The 21,410-nt window shown below is 45.3% G+C and overlaps 1 protein-coding gene across 1 annotated transcript in view; it reads right to left on the minus strand.

Moving 5' to 3' along the window:
- FAM20C (FAM20C golgi associated secretory pathway kinase) overlaps positions 1-13,063 on the minus strand; it is a 59,717-nt gene extending 46,654 nt beyond the window's left edge. The window contains exons 1-4 of the mRNA XM_072878075.1: positions 12,434-13,063; positions 11,399-12,160; positions 9,323-9,495; positions 139-217 (exon numbers count right to left, since the gene is read on the minus strand). Of these exons, the coding sequence (XP_072734176.1) occupies positions 139-217; positions 9,323-9,495; positions 11,399-11,919 (773 nt within the window). The 5' untranslated portion in view covers positions 11,920-12,160; positions 12,434-13,063. The remainder of the gene's footprint in view (positions 1-138; positions 218-9,322; positions 9,496-11,398; positions 12,161-12,433) is intronic.
- Positions 13,064-21,410: the final 8,347 nt, after the last annotated feature.

The raw sequence follows: 21,410 nt of genomic DNA on the forward strand, positions 1-21,410 counted from the left end.
TCTACATTCAGCAGCAAGCCTAGGGAACCAGACACATTAACCTTGAGAGATACTACAGCAAACTTTTAACGGCTTAGAAAATGGCAGCAGGCTATTCCACCACAATTTCACTTTACAACACAGACTTTTTTTACTTACTTCATTGGTTTGAACAATGCTTGTCCGTAGTTCTGGAACGTCATGATCAGCTTCAGCTGGGTGCCTCCTGATTTCATCGCTGTGGGAAAAAAAACAAAACTGCTTTAAAATGCTACATGTGGATCTACTTACATTCAGCTTCCTTGAAACAAAATCACATATCTTTTGCTCTGTATTAGATTCAGCACTGTGGTATCTGAGCACCAAGCAGGGTAATCCTAACTGGACAACGGATTATTCAGCGGGTGCAGAGTACAGGGGAGGGCTTTGAGCTGCCAACCAGGACTAAAAAGAGATTGTACTCCCTGACATGTCTTTGTCTTCTTCAGTTGGCTACTATGGGCTCCATAAGCACCCTAATTGAATGGCATGTGTAGGAACAGACCATTGGAGTTTTGTTTTCTCCATCTTCAATCGCTTTTGGAGTTCCTTTTAACAAGGGATACACATTGGGAAAGGGGATGGGGTGCTTTCGAAGACAACTGCAGCTGGGACGTACAGTCCAACGTGCAGCAGACATCTCCTTAATTAAAAGTATGAGCAGATACTATAGCAATCTCTGATCTCTGCTGTGACTCTAATAGTTGTTGCTGAGCAGTAAAGATATGTAAATTTACCTCCTCTAAGCACAATGCATATGTATCCAAGCCCATCCATTAACTTCAAGGGACCCCAAAGTGACTCGTACAGGAGAGCAGAGCTGTGCAGAGCGGGTCGCTGGCTCTGCTGGGAGGGTAGGAGAGGGCACGTGGAGGCAGCAGGGACTGCGGTCCATGCTGCATACCAAGGACCATCTTTGCTCAAACATTAAATGCGCTCAGTTCCCAGTTGAGAGCCAACGGGAATTTAAGACTGGCATTTATTCATACCAGTCTAAACAATTTGGACAATATCATGTTAACAGCCAGATTATATTGTTTCTAAAGTCAGAGCGAATTTTTTTATATATAAGAATTCATAAAAATGCATTTTACTTGATGATAAGGTTACTTAAGAAAGATAAATATATACTTTGGCAAACCAGCTGCTTTTTTACCATCTCAATGAAAACTGCTCTGAATAAATAAAATGACCTATACCCTGACTCCTTAATTCACTTCTGTGTTCGGAGAGGCAGGCCATGGCAGTCGTGTCTGTGTGGATGAGTCAGTCCTTTAAAAATGCTTCCTACGAATGATCAGATAATCAATCCCTTTCGTTACAGTTCTGACAGAGCCTGTGTCAACTGGAGAACTACACAAATGTCAAGTTACCTTGCTCAGTAAATTTTGGCTTAGAGCTGCCCTTGTTCCACCTATATAGCTTGTACATTTTTTTCTCTAACCAATGCCATTAGCTGCACATCTTTTTAATTACTCATCTCTGTGCCTTATTACTGTTAGGTCATCAGCTCTCTTTCAGCACTTGTAATCTATATTTTTGCAACAAAATGCTATGCAAATCTGGTCAGTGTAATTATACTTCCCCTAGAATAAAATCCCTCCTGCCTTGCTGTTTTGCTGACCCCAGCCTTCTCTTGCATTTCCAGTTTCTCCCAAAGGAACAAATAAATAATTAGAAATTAAAGGGCATTAAATAACTTGCACTGAACAGGTAAAGCAGAAGCACATGTTTTTCACATATTAAACTCTCTCTCTTGTGCAGAACAGGTCAGTTGATCTGCACCTGAGAGAAGAAGGAGTAGGAGTAGACCTTTTTATACCTACCCCGGGGCCTGAAGGCAATGAGAAGCAGCAATTCTCCAGCCAAAAACCTACATGTGCTGCCCTAGGACCATCGCAGCCCACCTATGCACTCTGGAAACACTCCTGGTTAGCCTGGACTGCAAACAGGCAGCTGGAGCTGCCCTTGCCTTCTGCCCGCAGGGACCCATGGCCATGCCCAGGACCAGCCCCCACCACCTTCCCTGTCCAGCTGCCGCTGAAGGCGCGGGGTTTGCCCAGGTATAACCTGTATTTGCACCCCTGTTCACATGGGCTATCTCCATTCAGGTCAGTAATATCAGCTGCAGTACCAAAGGGCAGGATTGCCTCCTTTCTGTCAGATATAACTCTCCCCACCTCCACTGACCGCAACTTAGCTGCCTGCATACTGCTTACACCAACTGAAGACCAAATGTTTTTTCTCTAAAATTGATGTAATTTATGCTTCTTCATTCAATTCCAAGGAGCTCAGGGCTTAGAGACTGGCTCCCTCTCCTCCATGAGCCATATATGTCCAAAATATAGCAAAGATACTGCAAGCCCATCAGAAAAAAGGGAAGGACAGCACCTATCTTGAGGTACAGCTGGGAAGCCAAGCATTTGGGAAATCACAGCAATGCAAACATGAAGAAAAAAGGATGTTGCAGCATGCTCTTTTCTAAGCACAAAGCTTCAGATACACTAAGAGGACTGGTTTCTCAGCAAATTGAAGCCACTCGACAGATAATGATTTTGTTAGCAGCCGAACTCAACAATGACTGTGTCATCACCAAGCAGGGAAATGTATGAAGAAGATTAACAATTCAGAATAATTCTTCCATGAGACACAAAGGCCTGGTTTCTTGTCAGAAGGAACTGAGCTGAAGTAAGACAAAAGCATCTCCCTGGTCTTTTTAGATCCATCTTATTGTATTGCCTTAATTGGTTGCAATAGTGGCCTCAATCGAACACAAGTTTTGTGTCCCCCCACTGCTGCTAGGAGTAAACTTTGGATCTCCCCAAAACAGAGGATGACATTGATGGGAACAGTGTCCCATCGTGCCTTACTGCAAGACATGCTGGAAGCCACATATATCGTGGACAACAACCTGTGCCAGAGCTCCACGTTGGCTTCCCCCCACATCATCTGGACTCGTGTGCAGATATTCCCACTTTGGCTGCTCGTTCTGTGCTGCAGATGTGCTGGCCAGGCTGGAGGTGATTCAAAGCCACCCTCCAAACCCAGACTAGTTAGAGTCTAACAGTCTAATCCCTGCACAGAGGGAAACACCTGAGCTTAGACTGTCCTTTTGAACTCAGCAAAACCCTTCATGCATCTCTAAACTAAGCAGACCTGGGAGCAGTCCAGGGTGCCCAAATCTTAGGGGTGGCAATGCCAGAGAAGAGCAGATCTCATTGGAGATGATTCACTCAGACCTCTAGGTCAGATTACTTCCCTTGTCCTAACTCGGCGTTACATCTGCATCCTGGCTTCCTCTCATTTCTGAGCTGTATTTCTTCAGGAACTCCTGCTCAGACCTCAGTTAAACATGTCCCTCTGGCCATTATGGCCAAACAGCGGGAGCCCCGTCATCTTCCAGGAGCTTATCCCCCACAAACATTGTTTGCTTATCTGGAGATGCCCTTGTCCCTTCACCTACTGCCCACAGGAACATTCTGAAGAATTGATAATACCCAGAAGCAGCATATACAATTTACCAAGAAATTGGAGGATGCTACACCATTGCAATCTGTCATGTCTACAATCAGCAGGCTTAGGTATTTTTAAGAAGGCCTTGCAACGTAAGGCTGTACTGACTCCAAGGGAACCCCTAGTCACACTCTGAATTCACCTTTTTTTTTTTTTTTTAAGGTTTCTGAATATACTATAACATCACATGAACAGCTCTGTAAAAGACTTTATAAACCTGCCAGCTCCCAGCAAGTACCTCAAATCAAGTCTCATACAGCTCCTGGACATACTGGCACAGTGGTAAAAACAAATACCAATACCATCATTACTTTTTATCTCCAGGCAACTCAAAGCCCCTCTTTTCCCCCCAAAGTAGAAGGACATGGAAAGCAGCATTAAACTTTCCTGTTAACCCAGTGCAAGGGCTTTCAGATGTGATCAGAAATCTTGCTAACCTTAGGAGGCTTTGCAAAAAATTCCCTGAGATACCTTTTTGCTTGAGTGTCTGTGGGATTAGCGTCTTGTCCAAAAACTAGTGAAATTGGTGGGATTCCTTCTGTTTTCTCTGATAGACTTTGGATCAAGCCTCCAAAAATCCCTGCTCCATTTACATCTATGAGCCTGTTGTCACAGCAACATGCCATGTCTGCTACTTCCCCACCTTGACCCCTCACCAATACAAGAACTGAATTCCCCTCCTGATCCACAGACACCATCCAATATAAAAGATGCACTACCTATCATCTCTCAATTATCTTTTTATAACTGTATGCTACAGGGTTTCTGACTCTCTCTTCTAAAGCACCTGGTACTAACCCCTAGTAGCGACCCAATGTTGCCCAAAGGGATTTGTCCCAAAAGGATTTGGAATTTGAATTGATGTGGCTTTCCAGCTCCTCTGTTTTGCTGCATGATAGCCCTCATCCTACTGGCCTGTCTAGACCATGTGGTCTTCTGATGGAGAGCAAGAGTCCCAACAGGACCTCTCAACCTGGCTTTTGGTCAGAATCCAACAAACATTTAAAAATGTATTTAATTATGCAATGCTAATGCCTGAGAATTGAGATTCAGTCAAAGCCTGGGATGCAGTTACATCTGAAACAGAGGACGTTCAGATCCATTTTGGATTCCTATTTATAGATCAAGCTTAAATCTAACATAAACATGTTGATTGGCTTTAACAAGTAATACACTGCCCCAGGCCAGAGACATGGCCCTGTACAAGCTGTAAAGAACATATTTCAAAACAAATTCAAGCCCTCATCATCTCTTAATTTGTTCTTGTTCAGCCAATTCTGCTAACTTATTTTAAAGGCCTTTCTTGGTTTAGTCAAGAGAGTAAAAGACTTCTGGAGGGGAAGAGATCTGTGAAATCATTCAGAGGCTTTGTTGTACATTTTAAGTCCCCTCCTTTCATCTGGAATTGTACATTAAATCAATCTGTTGACTCTTGGCAGATTCATTGTTTTCTGATACAATAAATCAATGGTGCTGCATTTCATTATGTTTTTTACATGTTCTCAACAGCATTTTTTCCCTTCCTTTGGAAGAGATTTTTATAATTTCCTTTAGCACCAGAATTTAGGTTCAATATTTAGTGTCTTGTCTTGTTCTTTTTTTTTCCCTGACTTGAAGCAGAGTCCACCTTAGTTAATTGCAGCATTTATTCACTGCGTGAGTAGTCTTGCGTGCTTGCTTTCTAATTACTGCCTGTACAAACTGAAGGCATCGCAGGTTCAGAAATTAACTCAGTCAGGTAATATTTTCAAACCTTTCCAACCAGAGAATTTAAAGAATCAAAAAATAAAACCCAACTAAACACAGGAATTACAAAAGCCTATTCTGCTCACAGGCAATCCCACAGCAGAGCTCCTCTGGACAGCAGTACAAGCAAGATCAAGACCACACAGCTTCTACAATGCACCATGCCGTATTTGTTGTTAAACTGCTGACAGTGCTGCCACAATTATGCACAGACGTCTTGTAAATATGCAAGAAAATAGCTAACTATGGTTATTTATGCATGCAATAAACAGTTACGAAAGGCAAAGGACATGTGCAATTGCCTGTGCATGTGTTTCTTCTGAAAACTGGGTTTCAGTGCTCAGTGGAAAAACCATTCTCTCTAGGCTCCTATTTATGGCAGGAGTAAATTTTCAGTGAATTAAATCAAATTAAGAGCTATCCCTTTATGCTGAACAAAACGAATAGGAAATATATGTATTGATTCAGGGCACAGAATATATCCTCAGCTTGAAAGCTCTGGGTAACCCCGTCCTTTTCAAGGCCAGCTCTAGGTGTCACTGTGGGAGCTGAATGTGACGCTCCTTCCCATTCATGGATTTGTTCCATTTAAACTTTAACATCAAGAAAATGTCACCTTGGTGCTCCCTGCTCTTGGGAATTGCTTCTGTCACCGTTTTCATTTTAAAATAACACTGCACGTTACAGAGTCGTGTGAGCGGTTCTGATAGATGGCGGGGGATCAATCTGGTCACCACTCTCCTCCATAAATAATGCAAGCTGAGCCTGGAAATTACAATGTGGCTAAGAAAGTTGTTTAGCTGCAGTTTGGATCTAATTACTGCAGGTATCAAGAACCCACACAGCAAATCGTCTAATTCTATTAGAGCCAAAGCAAATCTGAATACTGGGAAGAAACTGCGTAAAGCAGTATCCCTTTCATCTAATGCTTGTAAGCTTGTATATTTAATTGTCCCACTTGCAAAAAGAAGCCTGAAGATAGCGCATTATGAAGATTTCCATTTATTTTGTACTTCTAACCTGGCATCTTTGCAGCTGCCTTAAAAAAAGAAAACAAAAAGCAAAACAACAAAAATTGACCATAAGGAAGAAAAACGAGACTAATTAGAAAATATGCAGGAATATGCAGAAGAAAGTAACAGCCCTATAAATGTCCTTTGGTCAAATATATTACTCCTTATTAATCAGCTTACATGCTTTTGAATCCCTGCTGCTGCTTTGCAGTAAAGCTGAAAACTGGCAGGTAGTATTTTAAAACGTATTTTTTTAAACACCAAAGAATTTGCAACATAAAATAAGAGATGCTGCACCATGTAAAAAAAAAAAAAATTAACAATTTGTTCTTTCTTGCTTTGTAACCTGACTGAAAGCTCCTGAAACCCCACAGAGGCAGGTAGTAGATGCTACCAGCAAAATTCAGATCCTGGCATCTTTATATTGGCAAAAGTCCCCTTCCATTTCCATACGCTTGATTTTAGACTGGGATTTATGTGTAGGAATCATTCCCTGTCAGTTCCCACAACAACTGATACCAATACCAAATGTACCTCATGTTTTAGTTTATGGAAATTATACTGAATCATTGATAGAAACCATAGCTCTACGTTTTTGTTAGGGGCGCAAGAGGCCCTGCCATGCTCTGAAGAGCCTTGTTCAAACATTAACAGAGAGACAATCCCATAGGAAATCGCTAATAACAATAATAAATCTTCCTCTGTAGGCCTGTGGCCCTTTCCCCCCCTTGATCTGAAAGCTCTATCAAAATCATAATTAATGGAAACCTCAGGACACATCTAGATGACACATTAGGTGAAATCATGGCCCCAGGGAAGTAAACGACAAAACTTCTACTTACGTCACCGGGGTCAGGATTTCACTCTTATTTTTTATGATAACCATTTTGCTGCTAGGTTAACTGAAGCATAGAGAGGTTAAGCAACATGCCCAGAAGCACAAGTGAAGTCAAGCCCAGAAGATCAAGTGAAGAGTGCGTACTAAACTGTTCTCATTCCTACCTCCCTTTTTCTCCCACCAACTTCTACATCTCTACATCAACCTTAACCATCCCACTGCTCTGCAGAAGTGACAGATTTCATGGCTTGAACGCTGCCGAGTTTGCTGCAAACACTGCTCTCCTCCTGCACAGACAACATGGCTGAGCTCTAAAGTGTTGAAGAGGTAAACAGAGATCGATACACATAGCAGCCATGCAGTACAAAACACCGCTACGGCCAATGCAGTTTGTGTAAACCTCACTAGATGAGCCAGGAGATGGTTTGGTTGAGCATCACCTCTGCACAGAGCTGGGACAGCCTGGTCACTGCCTGGGGCACTGCTGCTCTCTGCGGGGGACAGGGAAGGGCACAGCCTGCATCTTTTCCTCCTTGATGGATGTGCTCAAAGAGCAACATTAAGACATGTGTTATCAAGTGCTGGCTCAAACCCCATTCACACGTGCCACTAATATTCCAGAAATCAGTTGGTTTTGAGGGGAGCGGTCAGGAAAGGCGAGTGCTATGTCAAGGAGAAAATCACACAGGCCATGCCCGTACAGTGCCCTCGTTACCCTCCAGCACAGACCAGAGGAGCATGGGCAGAGTCTGCTGCTACCTGCAGTGCCACATGTGAGCTAGAGAAGGGAAAATACATGGCTTAACTGTTAAACCTGAGCTCCTTAATGAATCACTCTGATCCAGAGTTTTGGGGACAGAAAACCCACCACAGGTTAATAAACGAACCTGTGTTTGTAGTCTTTTCATGAGTCCTGGACCCTTGAATCCAACATGTGGGATGGCACCTGGGTACCACAAACTGCTTTATCCAAAATCTTGCCCGGCAGAGCTCAGAGCAGAGCTGTGTGCTGAATACAGCCACCGGGCAGCTCGATTCATGGAGGAAAGCTCTCCTGTGGCATCCTGCGTTTTACACCTACTCCATCCGGATCAGCTAAATCAGCCCACTCTTGATGACCAAGGATCTCCCTTATTCCTGCTCAGCAGCTGCTGTGATTCACACGACGGAAACTGTAAACCTTGGGGCTGCTCGTGCTATTCTTGCACAGGCCATTTCCTGCTGAAGCCAGGGGAATTTTTGCCTTGCGGGGTTAAAGACCTGCTGACCTCATCCCGCGGTGCCAACACACCATCAGCACTTTTACAGAGCTCCTGCTATTTCATCCCTCTGAAACGGACTTAGCTACTTTGTGGTCAGCGCAAGTAGCTTCATTTTCTGCGCGGCCGACGGAAACCGCTGGCTGTGCTGCAGCTCTCTACCTCTGGAAACCACGGGGTGTGCATTTGTTTAGTATCCCAGGGCTTTCGTTTGGGGTTGTGTTTTTTTTTCCCTGCGCAGCTACGCAGCTAAACTCAAGGAGACACACGTTGTCATTAAACAGCTCTGGAGAAAAGCCCCGAACTGTGTCACCTTGTTTAACCAGAGCCAAAGGTTGACATGGGCACATCCCCGTTGTTGATTTACATGCAGAATAAACAGAGCTGAACTCTGCTCAGTTGGACGCCAGCTCGCCCGGAGCTCCCCGCGCGACACCCGGGGAAGCTGCAGCTCCGCCGAGCCGCAGAGCCCCATGGTGCCGGATGCTCCCGCAGCCATCGCTGCAGGGCTGCAGGTCAGCCGCCCCTCTCCTGCCTCGGGAAGACAAGCGCTGCCAGACACAGCCTTTTACATAATTATCAGCTAATAATACAAATCTAGCTCGTGCAAGATGCTACCTGCTTTTTGCCATCCTTTTTTGAATTATCATATTTATTTTAAATAACCCAATAGGGCACTTTCAGCCTGATTGTGACTAAAAGAGCTCTGAAATGAATGGGGTTTGCCTTGCTGGCAGACTTTTCAACTGTTCAGGTAATACAGAGCTGGCAGTATTTCTTTATGTTTATCAGGGAAAATGAGCGCAGAAGTCGGGAAGCAATGCTGTAGGCATGCCAGAGAGAAGCCATGCAAAATATTCATTAATATTCAAACAGCAATAAGATCCTGAACAATGAGCAAATAATCATAAGAAATGATACATATCTGAACATACCAACACTGGTTATCTTTTGGGAGACCAGGTCTTGCAGTAAAGCCTCAATTGCAGGATTATGTCTGGAATACAACTCGTACCGATTAATGCCAATGTGGAATTTTAACCAGTTTGGGTAGGAGTCTATGGAGGTTTCTCCAGTTGGCAAAAATTCTTCATTATCTTCGTTTTGCCTACCACCAAAAAAAAAAAGAACAACACAACAAAAACCCAAAAATGAGGAGAAAGAAATAATGTTACAGTTTGTAACAGGCATCAAGAAACAGGGCTTCAAAATGTCACAACTTGGAAAGGCAAAGCACTCCAGAGGTGGGAGAAGTCCCCAGTTTGTCCCTGCGCCGGCTGCACGCCAGGAGCCTGCTCCCACCTGGGCCAAGGGGGAGATGGATTTTCACCACCACTCTTCATGCCTGATTTAAAGCCCATGGAAGTCAGGAGCAAAACTCAAGGTGACATCACTGAGCATTAACAGAGGCCCTCATGTAGCAAAAACACACAGCTGCAAGTTTTATATTGTGTTTAGGTTGTATTACATTGCTCACATCTTTTACAAGTTTGACCCAAACGCCAGCATCATCCTGAACCTTTATTTAACTGGGACCTGGGTCTGGAAACTGAAGAGTGCAGCAGTAACCTGACCTGTTGTACCAAATGCTCCCACTCTCTCTTCTTCTCTTTTTTAAATACAGAGAATGAGAAAAAACTGGATCACTCTGAACCGGTTGCTAAAGAGTAACTCTGGTTGGCTTTGCCCCTTCCCTAGCAGTAGGATACTATTACAGAAAAGAATTGTTAAAATGACTTTTAACTCCTAAATTTCGTGTTAGTTCTGTGAACTTTGGCTACAGCCACTAAGGAAAATATGTACAACAGGCAGCTGCATTGTGGACATCAAGGATAACTTTGCTCTTCACTTACTGGATACACCATCATATATCTTCGATCCAGAAGTCCTCTGTGTTTTTAGTCATCTCCAGATGTTCATACATTTGTGACTCTTTTTTGCCTTTTTTTTTTCCTCTCAGAGAAACCAGAACTTTTTCAGTTGATTTCACTTCGCAGTCAGTTTTGAGTATTAGATGGAAGGGGCCTCGACAATTCACATGCTCGTGGGGCGGAAATCAGAAATATTTATCCTCTCTTTCTGAAGGTTTAGATCATGCTGGCTGCTCTGCGGCTTGACAGAGCTTTTGCACAGTACAATGCAGCTGTTTAAACATTACAATGTCAGTGTGTTTGGAAGAGGGTGCTGTTGTATTAGACAAGCCTTTTGATTTTTCAGTCACTGAAAATTCTCAGCATTTCTTACAAGCCAACAGGGCATACTATTCACAGAGGCAACTAACTGCTTTGAAGGCTGGAGAGCAGCAGAGGTGCTAGGACACTGGGAATTAATTGAGGATGAAGAATGTAGCACAGATCAGATCCCGAAGGCAGAAATACCTGCTGGGATGAATGCCTTTGTGATACTAGACCTTGCTTTTGAGAAAAGTTAATGTATTACTGCCGGGTCTCACTGCTTAGCCCCTGCACCTCACCTCTGAGTGGGAGGCGAGGAAGGCACTGGAGAGGGAGGCTCCCTGTGCGCTTGCCCTCTTTCTTACACTGTTTTTCCGGTAGCATCTGCCTCTGGCTAGAGCTGGAGATGGGATATTGGGGCATATGGAGCCTTCGGCCTCAGTGCTCCAGCCTTCTCCTGCTCCTGTGTTTACTCTGCATTTCACAGCTTTTTTTTTTTTGAAGGAACGCGACCGGTCACGCCTGTGTACCGTTTCTCTTTTCCCTGGTGACACCGAATCGCTCAGTTTAACCCTCTGCCTACTCCAAACCAGCCGCTGCATCAATTCTCGCCAACGCCCGGGTTAAAAACCTACGTTGTAAAACGGAAGGCAGCGACCCAGGGAAGCGCCGGGCCACGTTTCCGCACGGACCGCCCAGCACCCTGCCAGGCCTCCCCCATCCCGGGGCACCCCTGCCCGCGGCAAACCGCACGCTCGGTACCGGGCCCCGCCGCCCCGAGCCGCGCCGCGCCGCGCCGCAGCGGGCCGGGTCCCGTCCCCGCTCGCCGGTACTCACCACTCGGGCTGCTCGGCCGCCCGCGGGTTGAACCTGATGTCGCTGTTGACATTGAAGAGGAGGTCGCCGTCGGCGAGCGGGGGCAGGGCGGCGCGGTAGAGCGGGTGCTGGAAGAGGGCGGCCAGCGGGGCGGCGGCGGCGGCGGGAGGCGGCGGGCGCGGCGCCCCGGGGGCGATCAGCCGCCGCGTCCGCGCCGCCGCCGCCCCCCCGCCGCCCGCGCCGCCGCCGCCGCCGCCGCCGCCGCCCGCCGCCCGCTCCGCCGCTTCCCGCGACTGCGAGGAGAGGTTGGAGCCCGGCTCGGCGCTGAAGTCCTGCAGGATCCGCAGCGTGTGCTTGCTGGGCCAGCGCGGGGCGGCGCGGGGCGGCGCGGCGGCGGGCGGCGGGCAGGAGCAGCCGGGGCGGCCCTCGGTGCCCCGCCGCTCCAGCCGCGGCAGCAGGTCGATCATGATGTGCATGGTGCAGGCGACGAGGAACACCATGAGGATCAGCACCCGGAACTTGCGGACCAGGAGCATTTTCATGGCCGGGGCGGCTAATAAATTACCGGGGGAGGGGGAGGGAGGGGAGGCGGCGGGGTCGGTCGGGAGCGCTTTCGCGGAAAAAGCCCGGGCGGGCGCGGGTCTTCCAGCCCCCCCCCGGGGCTTTGGCTTTCTCCTTTCGGATCGGGAAGCGAGCGATCAAGTCAATAAAGTTATCTCCATAGGCGCCGAGAAATGCACAGGCTAAAAACAATAGGTCCTCATTTCTCAGTAGCATCAAGAACTTAGGAGGGGGAGGGGGAAAAAAATAAAAGGAAAAAAAAATTAAAAAGGAGTACCGGACCGAGCCTTTAAAATCAATAGGAGAACAATGCCAGCGGCATCGCAAAAGCCATCTGTTCACGATTTCTCTCGCTTTTTATTACGGGGATCGCAACGCATAGGGAAAACTGGTTCTTGGAGAGAAACCGGCATCAGACACTAGCTCTGATGAAATAAAATTTTAAAAAAAGAAAAGATGGGGAGGAGGAGGGGGGAAGAATAATATTAAGAAAACCTGTACGGAAAGGCGACAGAAGAAAAAAAATCATCCATGATATTTGGCTGTGCTGGAAACGCTGACTCCCTTCCTTTGAATTTGACCAGTGATGCAGCAGAAGCGCTCTCCCGCTCGCTCTCGCTCCCTCTCTTCTCTGAGACTGTTTAAGAACATTGGCTGGAAAATAATTTTCTTACAGCGGTTCCAGTTTCTTCATCCATCGTGTCCAGTGCTTGGGAGAGATTAATATGTTCAACTGAGATCAAGTCTGGGTGGCTGCTGTATCCGAGCTGAGCTTTTGCTTTGGCTTGGGTTGGTTTTTTTTGGCTGCAAAACTGTCTGATGGCACAACTGCAACATAAAGGTTAAATATGGCACAGGAAAAAAAAGAGGGGGGGAGGAAGGATTAGAGGAAAGAAACTAATATAAATCAGTAGAGGTTCTTTTTAGCAAAGAGGTCCCGTCTTTGATCTCTGCTGGGTCTTACAGCTCTGCCTTTTAGAGAGAGAGAGAAAGGAAGAGAGAAGGGGGAGAGAAGGGAAGAGGGGGGAGAGATCTTTGGCAGGTGCAGAGTGAAAACCTCTTTCAGCTACACTGAATTCTGGAGACTGGTTGGACTAGTAGCTCTGCAGCTCCAGCTTTCAGTGGGTGTGTTAAATATTATGAGCGAGCCATGATTCCTGCCTTCCTCACGTCATAGTTAGGAGATTGGCTAAATAAACGCTACAGTGATAGTAACAGGAAAACCTCAACCAAAAGCGGGGTTTTTTTTCCCTTCCTCTCCTCCCTCCTTCCCACCCCCCTTTTCCCTCTACTGCAGCTCCAACTGGGGCAAGAAGAGGGCGTCTGTTCCACAAAGGTTTGCAAAATTAAAAAAATAATAATAATTTTTTAAAAGTGGTAGCGGAGAGAGGAATCTGCGCTAATAGCATTGCAAAGTATAAGCGCGGTCTGTGTGCCCAGGCTGGGAGCAGCGATTCTGCTCTGTCATGGTCTGGGCTGGAGAGTGGCCGGCTGCCCGCTCCCCCTCGTGCCCAGCCCCTCGCCGAAGCAAGGTCACCAAGGAAAGCTGTGTGCTCCGCTCCCTCCGGAGGAACAGGCTTTATTTTTAATCTGAGATCCTGTGGGCTGTGATAATCCGTGAGCGTGCTGTGGGGTAATCTGCCCTCTCTCCTGCTGCTGCTAGCTGCGCAGTCGGCTCTGTGGCTAGGTGGCCTAATGGCTAATGGAGCTGGTGGTCTCGGGGCCAGTGCAGCCTCCAGAGCCCAGTGAGTGCCATTGATGGTTGTCTAAGGTTGAGGGCAGTCTGGAGGAAGGGACAAGCCACTTCAATGGTCTTCAGGGGATCAGGCAGGGATGCTCTGGGCTGCTGATTTTGTCTTTGGGCAGGGGGTCCCCTGGATTTTATGGTCCTTAGCAGGGCTCAAACAGTCATCGAGTGGGGCTGCAGTAGGAATGAGAAAGGTAATGTGCTTCTGCCTACCCACCACCACCTTCCCACAGAATCATCTCAACACTGATCATGCTGGCCCATTTTTCCCTGGATTAAGCAACACTAAAGTATTTATTTTCCCAAAAAACTATTTCCCCTGCCCGAGGCTCCATCCAGCACTGTTCCCTCACTGGGCACTTCTGCAGAGCCTTGTGCTCTGCGCTCCCCTGGGGCACATCCATGCACTGTTACAGTGTCACCATGTTTTGCCCAAGGGCAGTCACTGCTTTTCCAATGGGAAAAAAAGGATGAGGAAAAAAAAAAAAAGAGCTGACAGGGCCATGATCCTATGGACCGCTGTGTACCTTTATGGAAGAGCAAGGCTTGCTGTCCTAGGGGGACCTCTTAGTACCAGGATTCAGAGGTACAGCTCTGTATAGATGCAGCACTTTGATTCCCATGGTAGCCCTTATGTCACCCTGGATCCTTCAAGTACAGGTGTACTTAATCATAGCAAAGCATTTTGCTATGGAGCTAGAAGCAAGGCTTTCCATCTTTTTCCACTTTTTCACGAAGATCAGCTCAGTCAAAGGGTGTCTGGTCAGTTGACTATGAGGACAGTAGCACTGGTTCCTTGTATGCCATTGCCTCCCACCACTGGTCAATAGCAAGTCTGTATGGTTCTGCTTGGGAAGTTGAGTTCGGTTCATAAGTTAACTACCTCTCTATGCAGTAAGCTAAAGTTCAGCTTATTTTAACATAGTTTAGCAAGTTGGCATTTTAGGTCCATCAGGAAGAGCCTTGCAGTTTTGGTTCAGCTGGGCAACCCACCGCTGCTGGAAGGGGATATGATACATGATGGGGCTGCAGCATGAATGGCATGTGGAAGACTATCTGTTTGGTTTTGGGTTGGGTTTTTTTTGCCTGCCTGTGGCTGCAGCTTTTCTCCTGCTGAGCTTCTGGTGCTGTCTCTTAGGGAAGTCAGCTGAGCTGGATTATCAATCAAGCCCAAGGAGACAAAAGGAGGCAGGTGGGAACTGGAGTCTGTGCCTTAGGGAGTGGGGTGATGGAGGAGAGCAGCCAAAGCCAGTGCTCCAGGAGGGGTGTGTGCATGTGTCCTGTGTATCACTTGTATTCCCTTTGCTGTCGCTTTTTTAAGGGGTTCTGGGTGAACCCCTTGTTCTGCTTGTAGCACTTTGTGTAAGGATAGATAATATGACACATTATCTGCTTTAGCATGGCACAACAGGGTTTGTAGGTTACAGGTTGTAGCTACATGGGGTTTTTTCTTAGTGTTGGACCTACTAAAGCTGAAGGCTATGGTATTAGATGGGGGGTGAGCTTTAACAGGTACGATGAAGAGAAAGTTGCAAATTACTTAAATGAGTTCTTTCAGTTAAAGTTGTTTGAATACATCTATTACTTTGCAGTAACAGAACATTGTGTCAAACATGTTGTAACTCCACATGCAAGAGTTATATAATGAAAGTGAGATTAGCTTTGAAATATAATACAAGCAACTAAATGTAATTAATTACATGGTTTTCAAAAGGTGAAATAGCAGTATTGTGAACAAGTAACTGATTCCTTGAAACTACATTTTTTTGTTCTCATCAGTATGACCTTCGGTGCATATTGGCTATCCAGTTAAGTATAGTTTCATCTAAATTGTGTCTGCTTGTGAACTGAATCTCTCCAACTCTTTTCCATGAACTTTTTGTTCCCTGAGCCTTTCAAACATTTGAGTTTTATCTGAAGATCGGAGACTGGTGGATGTACTGTATTGCCCTCTGTAACTGACCTTTGTGGACAAGTTTTGCCAGGACCAAAGTTCCCTAGAGATGCGAATAAAGGAGAGCTGTTTTATCTCTCCGCATTTCTTCCTCACCTTCCTTCTTTTCTGTGGGATTCAGAAGAACTGAGTCTCACCTTTGCAAGATTATACACTACTTTTGGGGGGAGCATTTCTATAGTGTAAATAGCACCCATATGCTAGCGAAATCAAAATGCTGAAACAGCAAGTGTCACCAGCTGGAGAACCTCCTGTGATCTGCAATTGAGTTATGGCTCTATTGGCCTGCACCTAGCTGCTTTGAGATGCCCGGCAAGGGCTACCTCACCCCGGTTTGCTAAATAAGCAGTAACACCTGCTTTTAGCAAGTCTGGTTAAAGAAAGACCCATGGAGTCTTTCCATGCACTGTTCTCAAGTACCCCTCATTCTCTGGTGACTTAGGATGAAGAGTGCTGGTACCCCAGGCATGGGCAGCAAAGGAGGGCAACTCCTGCTGTGATCCTGCCTTGTACCTCCTGTGGGTACTTGGGCTGGTGCCATTCTTACATGGACAAGAGGATGTCTCAGCTCTGCTCCCAGCCTCCTCAAAGTCTTGGGAAATATCTTACAAACTGGTTAACTTGGGCTGCCTTCAGTGTGAAGTTCTCTGTTCCTGTTGGCAGTCTGCAGGTATATTTTTCCTTAAATTGCCTGATATCTTTCAGGCTTCAGTCTTTCCCAGCAGGGATGAGCAGATCTGTTACCTGAATCAGATTTTTCTTTTGTCTTCTTATTCAATGCAATAAAGCCAGCTTTGAAGGAAAATAACATCAGATAATTCTTTGTTTCTCAACTTCAGTATCTACCCATTGATGTGGTCATCTGTGAAATAAGATGCACTGGCTAGTTGGCAAACACTAGCGGAGCACGAGCTTGTGGCTTTGTGTTGGACTAAGGGGCAATGTGTAATTCTGTTTCCCGAGCCTTTCTTCTTCCATCCTGGAGACTGCCTGTTAATGATCAGCACCAGTAGTATATTACAGCCCCACTATGCTGATTGGTAAGGCAAGGGAATGAAGCCAAGACACATACAGCTTTTCCCTCCCCTGTGTGGGTTCCATCTCTAGCACATCTCAACACAAGGAGGATACCAGCCTCCCTGCTTTCCCATGAACAGGTGCAAGAATACAATCCTGCTCTTCTTTTGGAGCCACTGTGCCTTGGGTGTGAGTGAAGGGGCTCCTCCCACCTCTCTAATCATCTGTTTGGGAACACAGAGTAAGCGACAATCTCACGTTTGCATTCCTGTTGGTGGCCCCATGGGGCTGGCAGGGAGCCTGGTGTTTGGGCCAGGCTGGAGATGGGAACCTGAATATCTGCTGGGTTGGGAGGGCTGAGGTGGCTTGTGGTCAGGAAGCCACAGACTGTAGATGTGTGATAAGTCAGGAGCTGGGCTGCAGGTCAGGATAGCCTGGAAATTGGGCAGCAGGTACAAGATAAGGAGCAGGTAGGGCAGGCAGGCTCAGAGACCAGGTCTAAGGACTACGCGGGCTGGTGCAGCTTCCTAGGACAACCTCATTGCTGACTCTGGGCAAGTGTGAGCTTGGTGCAGGAGAGCTTTTGTGCTTGTGCTGGGATCTGGGGTGCGTGACCCACCCCCAGTAAGGAATGGATCCCTTTTCCTGCTCCAGGGGAAGAAATGGGGATTTGTGTCCAGCCAGCTGGATTTCAGCTCTACCTCCCTGTCTATGTACCTTGATGCCCTGGCCCCTTCACTTTCAGTACAAGTGCAGCATTTGCATGCAAGTTACCTCCCCTTGGTTTCAAACATTTGCCTTCAAGACTTGGAGGTGATAGGAAACCAAAAATTTGGTAACTGCTGACTGTTGTTCAACCTTTTCTTCTAACAAGCTTTTAACCACAGAACTTGTGTGCATAGAACCATAGGGTCTTTGTAATAATGCCTGATTTGGGTAGTTTCAGAAGTTAGTTGTTTATTTTACTTTCCAAGGTCTTGGGCTCAGTAAGAAAAATGTAAATATTTCTCCTTATCTAAACTCCATGCCTTCATATGGAATTCCAGTACGTGGCAAACAGCTTTTCGTTTCTGCTGTGCTGTGTTGGACAGCATTACCCCTATAATTGCTAGCATTATGTAAACAAGGAAATAATAAGTTCTTAATGGAATATTATGACATTAATAAGTTATTGCATACAGCTCATTTCAATAATTTCAATGAAATCAAGTCCCTTACATCAACTCTTTCTTTTCTTTTTTGGCCATTGAATTAAAATATCTTTCCTCTGTTTTCTTGGAAGTATTTGAATGTTATTGGAAATTTCACATTGAATTACTACAATCACAAGCCAAGATTGCTTTGGATCTAACAGGCTTTTTAATTTCATGTTGCAAATTAACAGTAAGCACTTTTTTTGCATCTTCTACCTTTGCTTTTATTTAATTATACAATCAAGAATTCAGGAGTGGTTATTGTCCTATATCCTGGCATTTCTTCATTGTTTTGTGCATGAATTAATAGTTTATCTACTGGTGAAATCTGTGTAGATGTTTATTTTCCCCATTTTTGTCTGCTTGCCTCACTGAGCAGTGACAATGGTCAATGTACGTGATAATATATTCAGGTAAATACATGAAGCATGGTTTTGGGTGAGTAAACATACCTAGCTATTATTTTCTGTTATAACAGTTCACAGCCTTCTGATATAAAGCCTGAATACAGCAGGGCAAACTGTAAGTCAGGCCTGACTGCACATTTTCAATCAACGTAATATTTTTATTGTTACTTCTAATGGAAAAAATGGATTTTCCTTTCTGAAAACCTGTATCTATGATTCTGGAAGTCCTGAGGGCACCACATGCCTTGCCTGGCCCCTGCAGTGATGCTGCCCAGGGTGCTCTTTTTGCTCTCCCTCGGAAGATTCATGTGCTGACCCAGTTTATTGGTGCTTTGCCTTATAAGCACAGATCACACTGGCAATCCGATGGGTACTGCATATTAACCTGTCACACTAAAGGAAAATAGCCTTTATTGCTAAGGAATATGCTTGATACTGAACAGAATGCAAATCCATAAGTTTGACTTCAGAGTTGACTTCTTGTTGGTGTATGAAGGATAAGCGATACCTGTTTGAAGTGATGTGCTAATATATATAAAAAAAACAATAAAGCAAACTAATGTTGTCTTGGTTGCCTTCCAGCCCAGGATTTTGTTAGGTATGTGATATTTTTTTAACAGATCTTGACCAAATCTCCTCCCCCAAATCAAACAGGCAGTGTGGCCAGCCATTCCTTCCTGTAATGGTTCTGCTAAGGTTGACTGGAGGGGCATTGAGCTGCAAACTTGAGATAAATAGTGATGAAAGCAGGGACAGGCAATTGGCTTCCCCTGTTACCAGCAGAGCTGGCTGGTACTGTCAGATCATCGGAGCTGGGCAAAGGGTAGCTTATCCTGGAAATGCATCACCAGCTTCCACTGATTGCAGAAAGCCAAAGCTTCCAGCTTCAGTTTTTTCCTTTGAGTGTTCCCATTCTTTAATTTGGGATACAATATTCTGGATGATCCAAAAACCCAGGGATTGCTTGATAAACCTGTTGAAAGCAGAGACCTCATTATTATATTACGGCAATGAAACAGAAGGCTTTTCCCTGCCTGTTTATTACTCCTCAGCTGTTGCTGCTGCAGATCAAGGGTTAGCTCCTCAGCTGGTATCAGCTGGCCTTCATTTCAATGAAATGCCATCTAATTATATCAGCTGAGGATCTGGTCCACAATGCTTAATTCTTCCATTGGCTGGAACAAAGAGCTGCCTGGCAATGCAAGAACAAAACCGGTTATTGTTGTTGCTAGAGCAATGTGATTGGCCTGTGGAGGGATCACATTTGCTCTAGTCATTCAAGTGGAGTAGTAACGTTGCATATAGCTATGTTACAGAGGGCTGAAAAATTACCTTCTTAAGTGGTAGGATGTCATAAAGAAAATTAGCTGTTAGGAGGTTGTGTTCTTATCTAAAAATGACTATTTAAACTAAGTCAAAACAAATTATCTTGATGTGCGTGACACAAGAGCATGCACTACTTGAGTTATCATAATTTCATCTTCCTATAACAACCGATTCCTTTAAAAAGAATTGCGATCAAATAACCTGTATTCCTTGTGGACTTTCTGAGTTCAGGTAATAATGCATGAATCTCTTTAAAGTATATAAAACATGGCTTGCTAAATTACACATAAAATCATTTTGCAGATTCATTGAAATTGATGGAGCTACATGATTTATGCCTGGAGAAAATGTGTCCTGATGCCAAAACAAGATGTAGTTACACACGCACACAGGAAGCTTCTGCATGCTGCGGTGTGCAGTCACACACAGACCCATTTGAGTGCATACAAAGACATGAATGCAGGCACACATGAACAGTTTAATTGCATACTGAAGAAGCTCTTCTGGGAATTCTTTTTCTGTGGCTGTCTAATTTTGATTTGTATGGATGTTTTGACTTCTTACCTTGAGCTTTTTTCCTCTTGGCTGGCTAAATTTTCAATCAGATAATTTTAAAAAACCTGAGGAAGTAAGAGAGCAAACCACAAAGACATTTTAAGCATGCCACAGCCTGAAATAGAAATTAAAATACTAATAAAAAACCCTCATGGGAGAGTCTTACAACTAGGCGGTGTAACCTAACAGGCTATGAATTACTCTGCCCCCAGGAGACACAAGGACTTTCCCCAGCTTGGATGCTCCCTGGTTATGTGATGCTGGAAGGTTGCTTCAGTTCTGTTTCCTCATGTGATAGGAAGGATACCCTAGAGCATTTCGAGTTCTATTAATAAAAGCCACTACAGGAGGGAGACGATGATATTTTAGGTCTCACTTCTTTGGAGAATCATTCAGACTACAGACTTTAATCCCACAAGAAACTCAAACTCTTAAGAATATTCTATATAGGAAGGTCTGAAACACTGGGACTTTGGGTGAGTCCTTCAGTCACAAAACCCCTTAAACTTAGTAGTGTCCTCATGTATATAAGCAATCACGTATCCCTAAGGACAGCGTGATGTGACTGGAAGCGCAGAGCACAGCGAGTCTCTCTAACGAGAGAGGGGCTTGTGAGAACCCCTTGCACCTCCTCTTTTCCCCAGTCCCCTCTGTTTTCCTGCTCTCCTATGTTTTTCTTGCATCCTGTCCTTAAAGCGTTTTCCTGACCACTATTCGGGCACAATCACAGATCTACTTCTGGTGATTTGATATTAAAGACACTGAAAACTTTGACCGTGGAGGATTCCTGTGCAATAATTGTCACTTAAAAAGAAAAAAAAAAATCCCTCTTTTCCCAGCAGTTGATGGTATGTTTGTTGTCTAATCAAACCTTGCCATAAAACTCGCTGCAAGCTTAGAGAAAGGCATGCGGAAGGCAGGTGCTTGCAAAGGGTGCTTGAGTTTCCAGCAGCCCTTTTTCTTTCCCACCTCATGGAATTGTGGCTTAGTAGGTCATAGTGAAAACATACTTTTGTAAAAATTTAAACTTAAAAATGTACCCTCTCTGTGTTCCTAGTCCTTAACAAATATGTATTTTTTTAAAAAACTTATTAGCTTGGTGTGAGATTCCTTGCTAATGAATTGCCACTTGCGGTGTGGTTGGGGCCTCTCCTTGCCCAGTTCTGTCAGGGCGTCCCGGTGCTGCTGTAACCTGCCAAGGCAGCAGCTCTAATCCCAGCCTGCACAGTTCCTGCTACACACCCTTGAGATACGAATTAAACTGTTCTAGCCT

Source organism: Ciconia boyciana, chromosome 13 (genome assembly GCF_034638445.1).
Source record: "Ciconia boyciana chromosome 13, ASM3463844v1, whole genome shotgun sequence".
Taxonomy (NCBI): Eukaryota; Metazoa; Chordata; class Aves; order Ciconiiformes; family Ciconiidae; genus Ciconia; species Ciconia boyciana.